The sequence below is a fragment of the Phacochoerus africanus genome, chromosome 7, assembly GCF_016906955.1.
Source record: "Phacochoerus africanus isolate WHEZ1 chromosome 7, ROS_Pafr_v1, whole genome shotgun sequence".
NCBI lineage: Eukaryota > Metazoa > Chordata > Mammalia > Artiodactyla > Suidae > Phacochoerus > Phacochoerus africanus.
Genome location: NC_062550.1, coordinates 38,710,744 through 38,725,275, shown reverse-complemented (window position 1 = coordinate 38,725,275; position 14,532 = coordinate 38,710,744). Strand labels below are relative to the sequence as shown.

The 14,532-nt window shown below is 41.1% G+C and overlaps 1 protein-coding gene across 1 annotated transcript in view; it reads left to right on the top strand.

Moving 5' to 3' along the window:
• The first annotated feature begins 794 nt into the window (after positions 1–794).
• Positions 795–14,532, top strand: part of PTPRR (protein tyrosine phosphatase receptor type R) — a 252,470-nt gene continuing 238,732 nt past the window's right edge. The window contains exon 1 of the mRNA XM_047787199.1: positions 795–1,170. Within this exon, the coding sequence (XP_047643155.1) occupies positions 1,113–1,170 (58 nt within the window). The 5' untranslated portion in view covers positions 795–1,112. The remainder of the gene's footprint in view (positions 1,171–14,532) is intronic.

Genomic DNA, 14,532 nt, shown 5'->3' with positions numbered 1-14,532 from the left:
TGCAGAGTTCAGCAGTTTCAGAGGTCTCCAACAGCCGGGAGGAGCCCGGTTGCAGAGGTGATTCTATTATTCTTCACCTTAGAAACTAAAATGGAGACTAAAGATAATTCTCTCCAATAATCAGAAAGATGCCTGTCCTCAGTTACATGGATAGATCGTATTGGTCTGTAAGTATGGTCTGAGTTCTGTCACTATGGCCTTAGATTTTGAGCTGGAGTCAGGAGAAAGTTGAAGAGCAGGGATTGTGCTGGAGAGAGGGGGAAAGGGAAAGAAAACGGAGGACGTGTTAGAAGGCACCCCCAGGATATGCATTTACCGCATACACCCAGCCGGCTGGCGCCTGAAAGCTTCCCCTGGCAACACTGCTCAGCAAGACACCTGTGCTCTGTTCCCACAGGCAGCCTGAAAAGCTGGGCAACCTACGGCCGGGAAGCGTCAACTCCCAGCGGTGAGCTCTGTCCACGTGTAAACCAAGACTGGGGGGAGGACTAGGGAGGGTTTGGAGGTTGACACTTTCCAAAGCACACTCCTCCGGCCCTCATCTAGTCCCACCCCCCCAGGTTTAGGCTGATGCTCTATATCCGAGTCCGCCCCCAAGAAGCTGCCCCCACCCGGATCCTCTCCCCGGCAGCAGAGCCAGCTCTCCCCGCAGCCGCCGCTAAGACCCGGAGAAGTGGAATTTCACTTTGAAACTCCCGTGCGGCGCGAGGGCCAGCCCTGGGCATGCTCAGTAGCCGCGGCGCGGCGGGGCTGCTGCTCGCACTGCGCTGGCCCCGGGCTCTAGGGCTGGCGCGGGAGTCCACCCCGCCTTCCCTGCCGCGGCTGCGGAGCTTCCAGCAGGCCGAGCAGTAGCGGCTCCGAGCGCCGCGGCCCCCGCCCTGCGCCGCCCCACTCTCCCACCCCTCCTCCTCCCCGCCCTCGCCTCCTCTCCCAAGGAGGCGAAGCTCGTGCTTCCTTCTGTCCGCGCCACACACCGCTCGGCCAGCCCCAGCCGAGGACCTGCGAATGAATCCCGGAGACCAGAGGACCCTCGACGGGGGCTCTTTCCAGTAGCACTTTGCCTGAAGTGGGGTCGTGGTGGAGTTTCTCCTCCACCTCTCGATGCAAACACTATGCGGAGACCAGTCGGTTTCCCTGCTTTCTGCCTGCTTCTCAGTCTTCATGCTGCAGGTAAGGGGTTGCCGGCGCAGAGCTAAGGATGCGATGGGAGACTGCACATGCTTGAGGACTCTAGAAGAGCCTGCCTCGCAAAGAACGCCTTAGGAAAGCAGAGCAGGACAGTGTTGACAGGGAAGGGGTGAGGGAGTCATGCACCTGTTGGAAGACCGAGGCCGAAAACTTAAGCTTAAAAATCAGCTTTTGATTTTTCCTTACCTTCTATGAATTATAGTGAACAATTTTAATACGAATACAGGTTTGCTTCTTCTACCCCTCCACTCCATCCAGACTCCCAGATTCTGTTCCTGGGGTCTGCACTTGACTGCCAGTTTTTCAGGAGACAGACAAGACATCCTGCTGCATGTAACCTTTTCTACTGCAGCGGCTACATCCATAAGGTCTTTTGGTTTAGCGAGAACTCCCAGGGATGCATTGGCTGTAACCTGATGGACCACATCTCCTCCCAAAAGATCGCGAAATACACGGTTCGCATTTTTGATGCCGCTCCGGGCTCCTTTGGCCCCTGCTCTTGTCAGTCGAATTTTCTAAACCAATAAGAGGAACGAAAGGTTTAAAAAGACCGTCTTTTCTCTTTCAGCATCATGGTCCGTTTCGGAGGGCACTAGATAGAAACCCAATCACTTTAAAAGCTGACAAACCAGGGTAAATACTGTCCCTGGGACAGATTTGCTGAGGTCTAGCCGAGAGAGACAGTGAGACTGATACCCACATATAAATACATTTGGCATCAGAACCAGTATCAGGTATCCTATAGAAGCAAACCTTAGGAAGTTCCTGGGGAATTTTATATGTGATGTCACTACAGATCCTGCTTTTTGGATACATGCAGTCTGTGTGTAATGAAGGGACTTGCTGGATTGAATCCTTTATCATTTTTACACACACGTGAACCAAAATAGAATATGGCAGAGAGATTTTAGGAACCCTACTGTGACAGCAGTTGTCCATGCAGTAGTCCTGTGTGTAGCAATCAAAGACTAGGTGTTTTCTCTGAGCTTGCCTGTCATCTGGCCACACATATTCATTCCTTCTCTCAACCAACATTTATTGAGTATGTACTACACTCCAGGAATAATGAATAAAAATAATGATTGCAAAATTACAGTTTTCATGGTATGTTTTAAAAAGAGTAGGTGAGTCCTTTTCTATGTGGGCAGTAATGAGAGTGAAATATGGTACTTCCTTATTTCTAGCTAATGCTATTTTCATGTATTGTGAATCTCTTGAACAAGTAATGTATAGGAACATTTAGGCTATAATTAAGTACTCGTCTTAATTGTTATAATTATGATGTTATAATGGTGAATTTTCAGTAGTTCTTTGGCACCTTTTCAAGACTAGAAAATAACTATGACTTGGTCATTAAATCATTTGCAAACAGTTATAGTGAATCCTTTTTTTACCACATACAATTCTTTAATGTTGAAATATGGGATGAAAACATACACTTTAGGTTGCCTTCAGTTACATTATTATTTAATTATAGTATTGATACAAACATCTATTACAAAAAAAGGCCTCAATTCCTGTCAAGTTTAGAAATGATTTAGCTGGTCTTTCAAAAATGTTAGTTTAGTTATTTTTTTAAGAACGAATATATAGCATTTTAAAGATCAGATTTAATATATCTTGAGTTAATTACAACTTAGAAGTTATAAATAAACTTAAGACTAAGCAGGTGGAAACATTTCTAAATTTATTGTAGATGAACATTTGGAACTAGGAAAACAGAGGACTTTTGTTCATTTAAGAAGAAACCTAAAAGTCTGTAGCCCTAGATTATACCTGGAGCTCTGCCAAAGGGTGTATTGCCAAAGACAAACCAATCCATTTCTACTTTGACTTCTTAATTTGCAAAAAAAAAAAAAAAAAAAAAGCTTATTTATCAGTTTGAATTTAGTAAGGCAATGCATGGAAAGAAAGCTATCCTCAGATTTCAGTTGCAAGATGCTATATGGCAATTAATTGTATTCATATTTAATACAGTGCTTTTGATAGGTGTTTTTTCACAGCAGATTGTAAGTTTAATATTGTGGTTGTCTTGCCAGTTTTCATTTTGAATGCATTTTAATTTAAACAGCAATTTGTGGGTCACAAGCTGTCACCAGATTAAAATTCATCACAGTTATCCAAATAACACTGTTAGGACTTTTCATTAGGACTGAAACAAACGAGAGATGTCTTGATCTAAGCTCCTGTAGATTTAGGTAATAAGAAAGTGAGTGGGAAGACAAAGGTCAGGAAGTCACTCATTGTCCCTACTTGTTGAATATCTGAGTTTGTTTCTCTTACAGAAGGCTCTCCTCTCAGGATAGAAGCGGGTTTTATAAAGAAGGGAAATGAATTCTATATAGTCAAGCCTCTTTGACTGAAAAGCTAATTGACCCATTTTAGTTATGCCCAGGGTACCAGCAACTACTTTTTGCTCATAGGACTGATGACTGGTTGGAGCCTTTAGGGATGGGAGAAATTGGCTGCCAGGATGTGGGTGCTCTTCTTAGCCATACTTGGAACTGTTGACTTCAATATAGTCAATTCTCGTAATGATAAGGAAGCACACTGTTTTCAGCTTAAGTGCCATCTCCATTTATTTGGTCATGATTGCCTGAGTCACTATGAAAAATTAAAAAAAAAAAATTCTGACCAACCTTCAGTTCTGATTGACTCAAGAGGAAAAAGTGCTATGGTCTGCTTGTGGTGTCTACAGGAACAAAAAGGGGAATGGGGGAACAATACTGTGTAATTAGCATCGGGGTAAGATAACTCCGACAAATTACTGAACATGGAGCTTGTTAGAGAATTCACTCAGCTCTATCCATTTCAGCTGATTCTTATAGATGTCCTTAATAAGAAAAGTCAGTTGTCTGTCTCATTGCCTGCTGTACAGGTGAGAAAACTATGATCCATTAAATGGCAGATAGTAAAGTAACTACTTTAGCTAGTAAAGTGCCAGTTAATGGTATAATCAGGATGAACACCCGGGTTTCCAGGCCTGTGATCACACATTGTGATAAAATTCTACGCTGGTTTTGACAAGGTAGGATTGACAGGTGAGGCCACCACTGAGACGGTGGTGCCAAATTCTTTTTAACCAACTGTACTTTACTCCTCTGTGATCCAACATACTGTATAAACTGCAGATGAAAAGAGCACTCCAAGGAACATCCAAGAAGGCTAAGCCAATAATATGGATGATTAAAAAAAATTATGTGGAAGAGCCACAGGTAGCTTATTTTCTTCAGTGTTTTTTTTTTTTTTTTCTTTCTTTGCCCAAAGAACAATTCTGTTTGGGGAGGTGTTATTTATTTATTTATTTTTAACTCAATACATTTTTATATTTATAGTTGTACAATGATCATCATAACCCAGTTTTACAGCGTTTCCATCCCATCCCTCCCCCCAACCTGTCTCCTTTGGTAACCATGAATTTTTCAAAGTCTGTGAGTCAGTGTCTGTGCTGCAAAGAAGTTCATTGTATCTTTTTTTAGATTCCACATACAAGTGATAGCCTATGATGTTTGTAAAGTCTCACTGTCTGACTACCATCACTTAGCATGATAATTTCTAGGTCTATCCATGTTGCTGCAAATGCCGTTATTTCATTTCGTTTTATGGCTGAGTGATATTCGTTTGTGTATATGAACCATATCTTCTTTATCCACTCCTCTGTCCATGGCCATTGATGTTGCTTCCATTTCTTGGCTATTGTATATAGTGCTGCAGTGAACATTTGGGATACATATATCTTTTTGAGTTATGGTTTTCCCTGGATAGATGCCTAGGAGTAGGATTGCTGGATCAAATGGTAATTCTATTTTTAGTTTTTTTTTGAGGAATCTTCATACTGTTTTCCATAATGGTTGCACCAGTTTACATTCCCACCAAGAGTGAAAGAGGGTTCCCTTTTTTCCACACCCTCTCCAGCATTCACTGTTTGTAGACTTTTTGATGATGGCCGTTCTGGCTAGTGTAAGTGGCTTTGATTTGCATTTTTCTAATAATTAGTGATGTTGAACATATTTTCATGTGGTTTTTGGCCATCTGTATGTCTTCTTTGAAGAATTGTCTGTTTAGATCTTCTGCCCATGTTTTGATGGGGTGGGTTGTTTGTCTTGGTATTGAGCTACAGTAGGTGTTTATAAATTTTGGAGATTAATCTCTTGTCAGTTGCTTTGTTTGTAAATATTTTCTTCCTTTCTGTGGGTTGTATTTTCATTTTGTTTAGGGTTTCCTTTGTTTTGCAAAAACTTTTAAGTTTAATTGGTTCCCATTTGTTTATTTTTGTTTTTATTGTCATTACTGTAGGAGGTGAATCTGAGAAGATACTGCTGTAGTTTATGTCAGAGAGTGTTCGGCAAGGGAGATGATATTTATTGGGCAATATTTTAGTTGCAAAGGGGAGTGAGTGTCTTGGGATATCATCAGATTCTCAAAAAGCTTTCTTTTTCCTGGGGAATATTTTGCTAAAAAGCACAGAAGCTGACTTCAATGCATTACTCTCACCTCAAGCTTTGGAAAAGGTTCTTTCAGATTTCCACATTGTACTTACTCTCCGGCCTATCTGGACAGCACAAAGAATGCCTTCAATCTGTCTTATGAAGATGCCTTTTAATTTACAGAGAGGTGCATAGTCAGCTTCTCTAGTCTTTGAGAAAGAAGGGTTCCTGTGATGGGACCAGGAGAATTAGGGAAGTCATTTGCAGAAACACTACCTTGCAGGAAAGGGTAGACAGATAGGAAAACGATATGTTTTAAAATGTCTTTTCTCAATGAAGAGGCCATTAGAACTCCAGAACACATTTTTCCAGTTCAAAAATCACTCAACATAGTCCTTAAGATGGCCCAGTTCTATTGTTCTTCCCCCCCCATTATCTCTCTGATACCATTTCTCCCTCTTTCCTCATTTTTTGTCTCTCTCCAGCCACATCAGTCTCCTTACCTGTTCCAAGAAAATGCCAGGCACTTACCTCCCAAAAAGTTTTATTTCTTTCTTTGCCTGAAATATCCTTTCTCCATAGTTCCATAGCTTAATGTTAGATCTTTGCTCAAATGTTACTTTCTCAGTGAAGCCCTCACTGACTGACTATTCTAATTAATATTTCATATTTCCTACCCCCCAAAGCCCTCACTATCCCGTCCCTGATTTGCATTTTTACCGGAAGTCTTTCACCATCTATCACTTTACCAGAAGTCTTTCACTATCTAGCTAAATACTTGTTTTATTAATAAGGTTCCCTCTCTCCCCATTAAAATGTCAAGTTCCTTGAAGGCACAGCTATTTATCTGCTTTGTTTACTGCTGTATCCATTGAAGATCATGCCCAGCCTAACATTGAGGGCCAGTACCTGGCATAAAAGCTACTACAGATTAAATAAATACATTGAATAAATAAAAACAGTAGCATAATATTTCTTTCTTTCTTTCTTCTTTTTTGTCTTTTTGCCTTTTCTAGGGCCACTCCTGTGGCATATGGGGGTTCCCAGGCCAGGGGTCAAATCAGAGCTGTAGCTGCCAGCCTACGCCAGAGCCACAGCAACGCAAGATCCAAGCTGCATCTGTGACCTACACCACAGCTCACAGCAACGCCAGATCCTTAACCCACTGAGCAAGGCCAGGAATCAAACCCTCAACCTCATGGTTCCTAGTTGGATTCGTTAACCACTGCGCCACGATGGAAACTCCAATACCATAATATTTCTGATCTCCTCTTTTTGCAGTTAATTTCTTCTTGAAACTCATGCAAGGCACCTAGTCAACTTGGCCTTCAGCAGAGCTCATTCATCCAAAACTCAAGTTGCTCCCCAGGAGCTTCACATGCCCAGGGGATATACCATCTCAGGTTTTGCTACCATTGGGAACTGAAGGGCAACTAAGAATGGGCTTGAACTACTGATCAACTCAGTAGCAAACTCCTTGCAACTGGTTGTCAGATGTTGTACAGCCCAAATGCTTTGCTGGTTGGCTGTGTTTTCACCTCTTAGTAAAATGCCTTGTACATATGAGAATGGCTATGGTAATAAGAGAGGATACATAACAGCTAATTTATAAGCAGGGCTTAAAGTGCTAGGATAAACCTGTCTGCCTCTTTGGCATTTAAGAGGTATATATATATTTGAGACCACCCATTCCTAGCACCATTAGAAATTACATATTCTATTGGAGATCACACCCTAACTAGGACCTTCTAAAAATTCTAGAATGCATTGTCCACATTCAGAACTTCAGTTCTTTGTTTTTCAGCTACTTCTCTGCCAACTCTAATCTTCATCCTGTTATCCTATGGGTGAATGTAATTTTTCTTATCAATGAATATTTACAGTGTTTATCTAATTTGGTGTCTTTCTGAATTTTGAAAATTCTCCTCATTGATTTCCACGGCCACTAGTTTCTAGCTTCTCTGTTATTGAACTAGCCATCCCTCAGTTGTACTTTTAGGTTGTCTACTGAGCATTATTTAATAGTTCGTGCTCACTAGAATTCATGTGTATTTGATCTTTTTTTCACCTCTTTTCCCTCTATACAGTCTCTCTGGGTGATTATATTCAGACCTACATATCAAATATTCCTAAATCCATATTTCTGTCTCAGATATTTCTCCTGAATTCCACTCCTGGAATTACAGTTACCTAGGAGTCATTGGATATCCCACAAGTAATATATATCCAGCTGTTAATACTCAGCATTTCCCATCACAGTTGCTTTTATTGCTATGTTTCCTATCACGGTGAATAACACTGGGGTCCCCCACAGTCACCCAAGCCCAAAATTAATAACTCGTACCCTACCTTTGCTGCTTTCATGCAAAAGGTCACCAAGTCTTCTCACCAACACTTCTCTTTGGTTGTCCACATCACTGCCTTGGGATAAGTGCTTATTTCTCATATGGTATCTTACCTTAACTATCATATCCATCTTCCATAATAATGTCAGAGGTAAAACTCAGAAAAGCATACCCAGTTACATTTGCTCTTTGTAAAATTCTCTAACACAGCTATTTCCTTTTCTCTTAGAATAAACCCAAACTCAGCATGGGCAAGTCTTTTACTCGCCGGTCTTTCTTCATTCTTAATCCCTGTCATCATGCCCTGCTTTGCACACTATTATCATACCAAGATAGATTTCTTTTGGTTTGCCATGCCTGTCATCCTTTTCACATACTGTTCAATTTATCTTAAGTGCCCATACTCTCCTACTTTTTCTAGATAACTTTTTCTCCAACCTCAAATCTTAGTCGAGTGTTGCTTACTTTGAGAACCCCTCCTGTGACACCCTGCAAGTAGCTTTCCTAGGTTTTCCTTTGGGGCCCTACATATTTCTCTATTAATGCATTTAACCTGAATATTTAAATTTTTTGAGGGCACCATAATTGTAGCTTTTATCTCTGTATACCAAAGATATGGAACTGTGCTTATTATCCAGTCCGCCATCTATAAATGTTCCCCTGTGGTGCAGGGGGTTAAGGATACAGTGTTGTCACTGCAGTAGCTCAGGTCTCTACTCTGGTGTGGGTTCGATCCCTGGCCTATGGATGCCACGAATATAGCCAAATAAATATTCAGTGAATGAATATATTCAGGATGTATTTGGCAGAATAAATTATGGTATTTCATTTTCATGACCAAAACTCCTACTATTGCTCTTTCAATCCAATTTACATTTATCGGTTACCAAGAAGTGGAAATGGGACAGAAAAGCTTTCATTTAAATAGTCTATTTAAGATAAGTCTGTGTTCCGTGGGCATGATGCTAGTTGTAGTGGACTTGTGTGTTGAACTCCTAGGTAGATAGCCACTCCTGTGTGATTTTCTAGGACTACTGCAGGATGGGAATGGGAGCAATGTCTTTATTTTAAACAGATCCGGGAATTAGGTAACATACAGAACATGGTGGTTATCACTAAGGAATGGACCCAGAACTCTTCCTAACTGATTACTGATTGGTAATCATCTGTCTTGTAATAGCAAACATGAGCCACTTACAAGTGCAGAATCAGGTGGGGGTGTGAGGCAGTGGGTTCAGTAAGTCAAGACCAAAAATAATGCAACCCTCCCTTGCTCCCGCAAACAAAACCCAAACCATCACAGAAACTTGCAAGTGTTCAGATGGTTGTGTACATTTTTTCCACTTTTTATGAATAGACAAAGTCTTTATAAAACCACAAACATTTTTTCTTATGGGAAACACACTTATACCTAAAAAACTGGTATGAATTAGAAAAAGCCACTTTTTATGAGATGATGGGATCCCACATCAAACACTCATTTATTATCATCATTAGTAATGATAATATGGATGTTATGTTTCATGGTCCATATATCATTACATCTCTTAAAAACTGTGTGCGAATCCTGATTCCAAAGGTAGATAAAGCCATTTTTCCCTTTAAAGGATGATTTTTAAAGATCCTACTTGGCCATGAGTTCATTCTTCATCTTCAAAGCACTTCCAAATGCTGACACACTTAGAGTAGCATTGATATTTCCCAACATAAAGGGTTTTAATAGCCTGAAATCTTTAATGTAAAATATTATTTTAAGATCAGATTTCCTAATGCTTATTCACCAAATTGTGTAAGTGTCTATTACTGAGATGATGTTTGCCACAGAATGACAGTTATAAAACTTATGTTGTGACTATCAGCACTTGCCATTTAAATATTTTTCTACTCATATTGGCTATCTAGACTTTCCTCCTAATCAAATCCCATTTGACTTCAATTTATTAAGATGTGGATATCCATTAAAATTGTGGCCACATGGACCAACAACAAAGCAGGACTAGTTGTTTATGTGAGGCAGCAGTCTAGATCAATATGTCAAATTGCACTGAAGTAAATGCCAAGTTCAGAAGGGACATGAATCCCCCCCAACCCATTTCATTCCCGAAACAGTGCCCATTTGCTGACCTGAATGTGCAGAATGATTTAAGGCAGCCCTACACTCCTGATTCTTTGGGAAAGAGCATTAAATGAGCACATAGTTAGTGTCTCACAGTGATGTACTGGCCTGTGCAGCACCATGTAGAGAGCAAGACTCTACTGCTATTTCTCCACAGTAACAACCCAATTCCTGATGGAGACTGGAGGGAAAATACGCATAATTGCACAGAGTCAGCTCCCATCCCGGGGTTCCTTTCACTGACCTGAGAAAGATGCTCAAATGCAAAGGATGCCAAACATAATATCATAATAAGTTGGTTTGAAAGGCCATCAATCCGCCAATGTAAAGGTGTGGTTTTAAGTTGAAGTATTTACTTTCTTTGTCTTGTTCATTTAAAACAGGGTTTTTATTCTTCCTGGAAGGAAGCGATAGAGCTTAAGCAGAGAAGAAGAGAGAAAATTGAAGTAAGGGAAAAAGTGGTATATTTTAGATAACTCTTAGCAGAATTCTGTAGTGGTAAAGAGAGCAGGGATATTGTGGTCAGGCTCATATCCAGGCACTGTCACGTACCGTGTCTGTGACTTAGGGCAATTTACTTAATCTTTCCAAGTCTCAATTTCCTCTCCTTTTTTTATGAAGGTATAGTTGATTCACAATGTTGTGCCAGTTTCTGCTATGCGGCAAAGTGACTCAGTCATATATATATATATGCATTTTTTTTAATATTATTCCTCATCATGGTCTATTCCAGGAGATTGGGTAATAGTTCCCTGTGCTATACAGTAGGACCTCATTGTTTATCAATTTCTTCTTTATTTTATATTTTTATTTTTATTATAGTTGATTTACAATATTGTCAGTTTCTGCGGTACAGCAAAGTGACCCAGTCATTCATACACACACACACACACACACACACACACACATATACACATTCTTTTTCTCACATTATCCTCCATCATGTAGCATCACATTAGATATAGTTCCCTGTCCTGTACAGCTTATCCACTCCAGATACAATAGTTTGCATCTACTAACCCCAAATTCCAAGTCCATCCTACTCCCTCTCCCTCGGCAGCCACGGGTCTGTTCTCCACGTCCATGAGTTTGCTTCTTTTCTGTAGATAGATTCATTTGTGCCATATATTAGAGTCCAGATATAAGTGATATCATATGGTATTTGTCTTTCTCTTTCTGACTGAACTTCACTTAGTATAAGGCACTGTGTACTATACAAGTGTAGGGTTGTTGTGTATTAAACAGGGTAATGTAATGTAAAATTAACTGCACATGTCTTACATGTAAGTGCAATGTAAATGTTAGGTATTATTTGATTAGGGGTAGGAGAGGTCAGATGGCAAGGAGACAGCTAGTATCTTGGAGCAATTTCTCATTCTTTTTGTGTTTGAGCCAATGCTGGAGAAGCATACATGCCCAAGAGAGATCTTGGATTCCAAGGTTTTTTGGGTTTTTTGTTTTGTTTTGTTTTCCAATCACGTCTTACCTGCATAGTTTTCCTCTACCTTTGGCATGAGCCTTACTAAATGTGGAGGTTTGTGGTGGACTGTGAAGCTCTAAAACATCCACTTACCACTTTTGGCCACTGAGAGACTGGAGAGATCCTGGCCAGGCCCAGAATATCAGATTTCATTCTCTCAGCCCTTCTTCAACACCTTCCACCAAGCCCCTTGAAAAATAATTGGACTTTCTACCCCCTAAAATTCACCTCCCCCTCAAGTTTCTCTCCTAAAGCCTTAACTAAAAGTGCCATCTAAATATGGTATCTAACATATGTCTTTAGCAAGTATCTGTTTAAATGAATGTAAAATGCAAATTTTTCTTGGGTGTAGCGGATGGTGAGTGAAAATATGTAATAGTTTCATAAACATCATAAATGTGAAATATCTGGTTCTTATTGCACTGCCTTGCTTAGCAGATGGTCCAGACTTGTCCTAGGTGCTACCCGCCTAACTAGCCTCTCGAGGGACCAGGGTGAGAAGTTCAAGCATGTGATCAGGGCTGCAAGTCACAGCTATAAGGGCCTCTTCCAGGATTGCTGCTCTGACACTCCTTCTCCTTTACTGACCAACCGACACTATCCTGCTTATTCTTTGTAGCTCGTGGAACTTCTAGACCATTGGGCTCAGGTCCACATGGAAGACAGCCTGTGGTTCTGTGGACACCGGGGAAGGCAGGGCTGTTTGAGCGTATCGGAAAAGCAGGAAGGGCCGTGGAGTTGGGAAGACCTTTTATTGGAGATTGTCAAACACAGCCTCTACCTGTTCATAGAACTACTCATCACTCCCCAGTACCCAGACCCAGCCACACTTGATCTGCCAAGGCTTCTCTCCTGATTTTTGTCTCAAATGTCCTCTTATGTTTAGCTCTAGTCTGTCTCCCTTGGAGACCTGCAGTCCATTAGAAAAATCAGAACTCACTGGGGAAACTTTGATGGTGCTTGCCTCCTCTATGCAAATCCAAGTTCATAGTCAGGGAATGTTTCAGTGCCTCTGAACATTGTGGTGGTTAAGAAGCTTCCCAAGGGAATTCTCCCAGGTGTTCATAGGTCTGGTCCAGTTGGGCCTGGCTCTCATCAGCATCCCTGGGCATCTCTGTCTCTCCAGAGCATCAGAATTTCCCATTAGATGTCCATTGGTTATTTGAGTGACTTATTTCCTCAAATTGGGAATGGCTCATATTTAGAGTGCTTGAATTATAAATTTATTCATGCTGTTTCTAATTCCTAAATCTGGGCATTAACTGAAGCTGTAAAATATAATAAAAGTTTCCTCTCAAGATAAACATTGAATTTCATAGGGAAGAGACAAATTTCATTATAAGAAAAGAAGGAAAATGCAAATAACTATTTCCTAAATCCCTATGATGTGCAAACTCTGTCCCCAAAGCTTTCTATTAGATAATCTTCACACCCTTTAAGATTGAAAGTATGTTTGAAATGACATCTTCGTACTGTAGATACAGCAAAAATATACTCTCGCTTATGAAGCATAGTAAAAATAAAAAACTTAGGCTCTAGAATCTGACTACCTGGTTTTGAATCCCATCTCTGCTATTTAATGTTTAAATTTTCTTTGCTTCCCTTTTCTTATCAGGGAAATAAGGCTAATACCATAATAACTCCCTCGCAGGGTGGTTTGAGGATTTAAAGAGTTAATTCATAAGACCTCAGGGCATGGGGGCTGGAGCATTGAATACTTCAGTAGCTTGTAGCTGTAAGAATTATCATAGTAGCATGTAAAAACTTTCATTGGTCCTATGTGTCAAGTTCCATGCTTGAAAAGAAAAAAGTGTGCATACTGACTGTCAGCCCATTACAAAGAAATCACTTTAAAGCCTGTTTTTGTGAAGAGTGCCTGCTGTGAAAGTCAAATTTACCTGCACCAATTAAAAAAATGCTAATAGAATCTCTGCCTTATAAATTTAAAAATGCTCATAACTAGCATGTTTATGTTGGAGGAAATAAATGCTGTTTTCCAAACTGAAGCGCTTAAGAGAAAAAAATCCTCTAGCTACCAGAGGTATTGTAATCAGTGGCAACATTTCCGGTAAAGTATCTCTCAGCCTTAGGACTTGGGTAGGATTTGTAGTATCATTTCCCCTGCTGCCTCATTCTGCAAACCATCTCAATGAACAACATCCAACAGAGGCCAAAACATCCCACTTCTAAGGCTGAGCCCTCTCCATATCCATGGATGCCTTGAAAACTCCATGTGTCTCATGGTTTGCACACTTCAGTTTGAAAGCCAGGTCCACATGCCTTTGGAGTGTGCGTGGCAGGGGAAAGGGGTGCTTCATGGACTCAGAGTTTCCACACATGCATTCTGGGGATTATGCATCCTGCCTCCCCTCATGTTAAGTTCTGCTGAGTCGGCATAAGTCCCCAGTGGGTGCAGAGTTCTGCCCTGTGCCTGAAGCACAGGTGCCTGAGGTCTCCCATACTTCAGCCCACAGCATCAGCCCCTGCTGCTGGTAGCCCCTCACCCCTCTCCCGCCCTGATGTCTTGAAGTTCACCCTGTGGAGCTGTGTGCTCAGGCTGAACCCCAACCTCCCACTTTCTCCCTCCTCTCCATCGCAGTTAAAGTGTGTAGCTCTTGCTTCTCATTGCAGGAGAGGTCTTTCCTCAACTAGCTCTATTTTAGAAAAGACGTGACACACTGATCCACTCCTGCTAAAAGCAGCTGTTAATTGTATGGACCAGTGTCGTTACTTTCAAGTGATGGATGAAGGGACTAAGACAGGATGGAGTGGAAGTATCAACCTGAAGGGCCTATCATGTGCCCCCAAATCCCTAAATGCAGGCAAAGGAGACCAGGACAGGGTCTCTTCAGGTGGCCACTCTGGATCTCCTTCTTCACCCTCCTCTTGCCCTAATACTTGGCCATTTATGGCTCTGAGGTATCACTACTATGATATTATTTTAAGTTTTATATGCTCTAGTGTTCAGATTGCTAT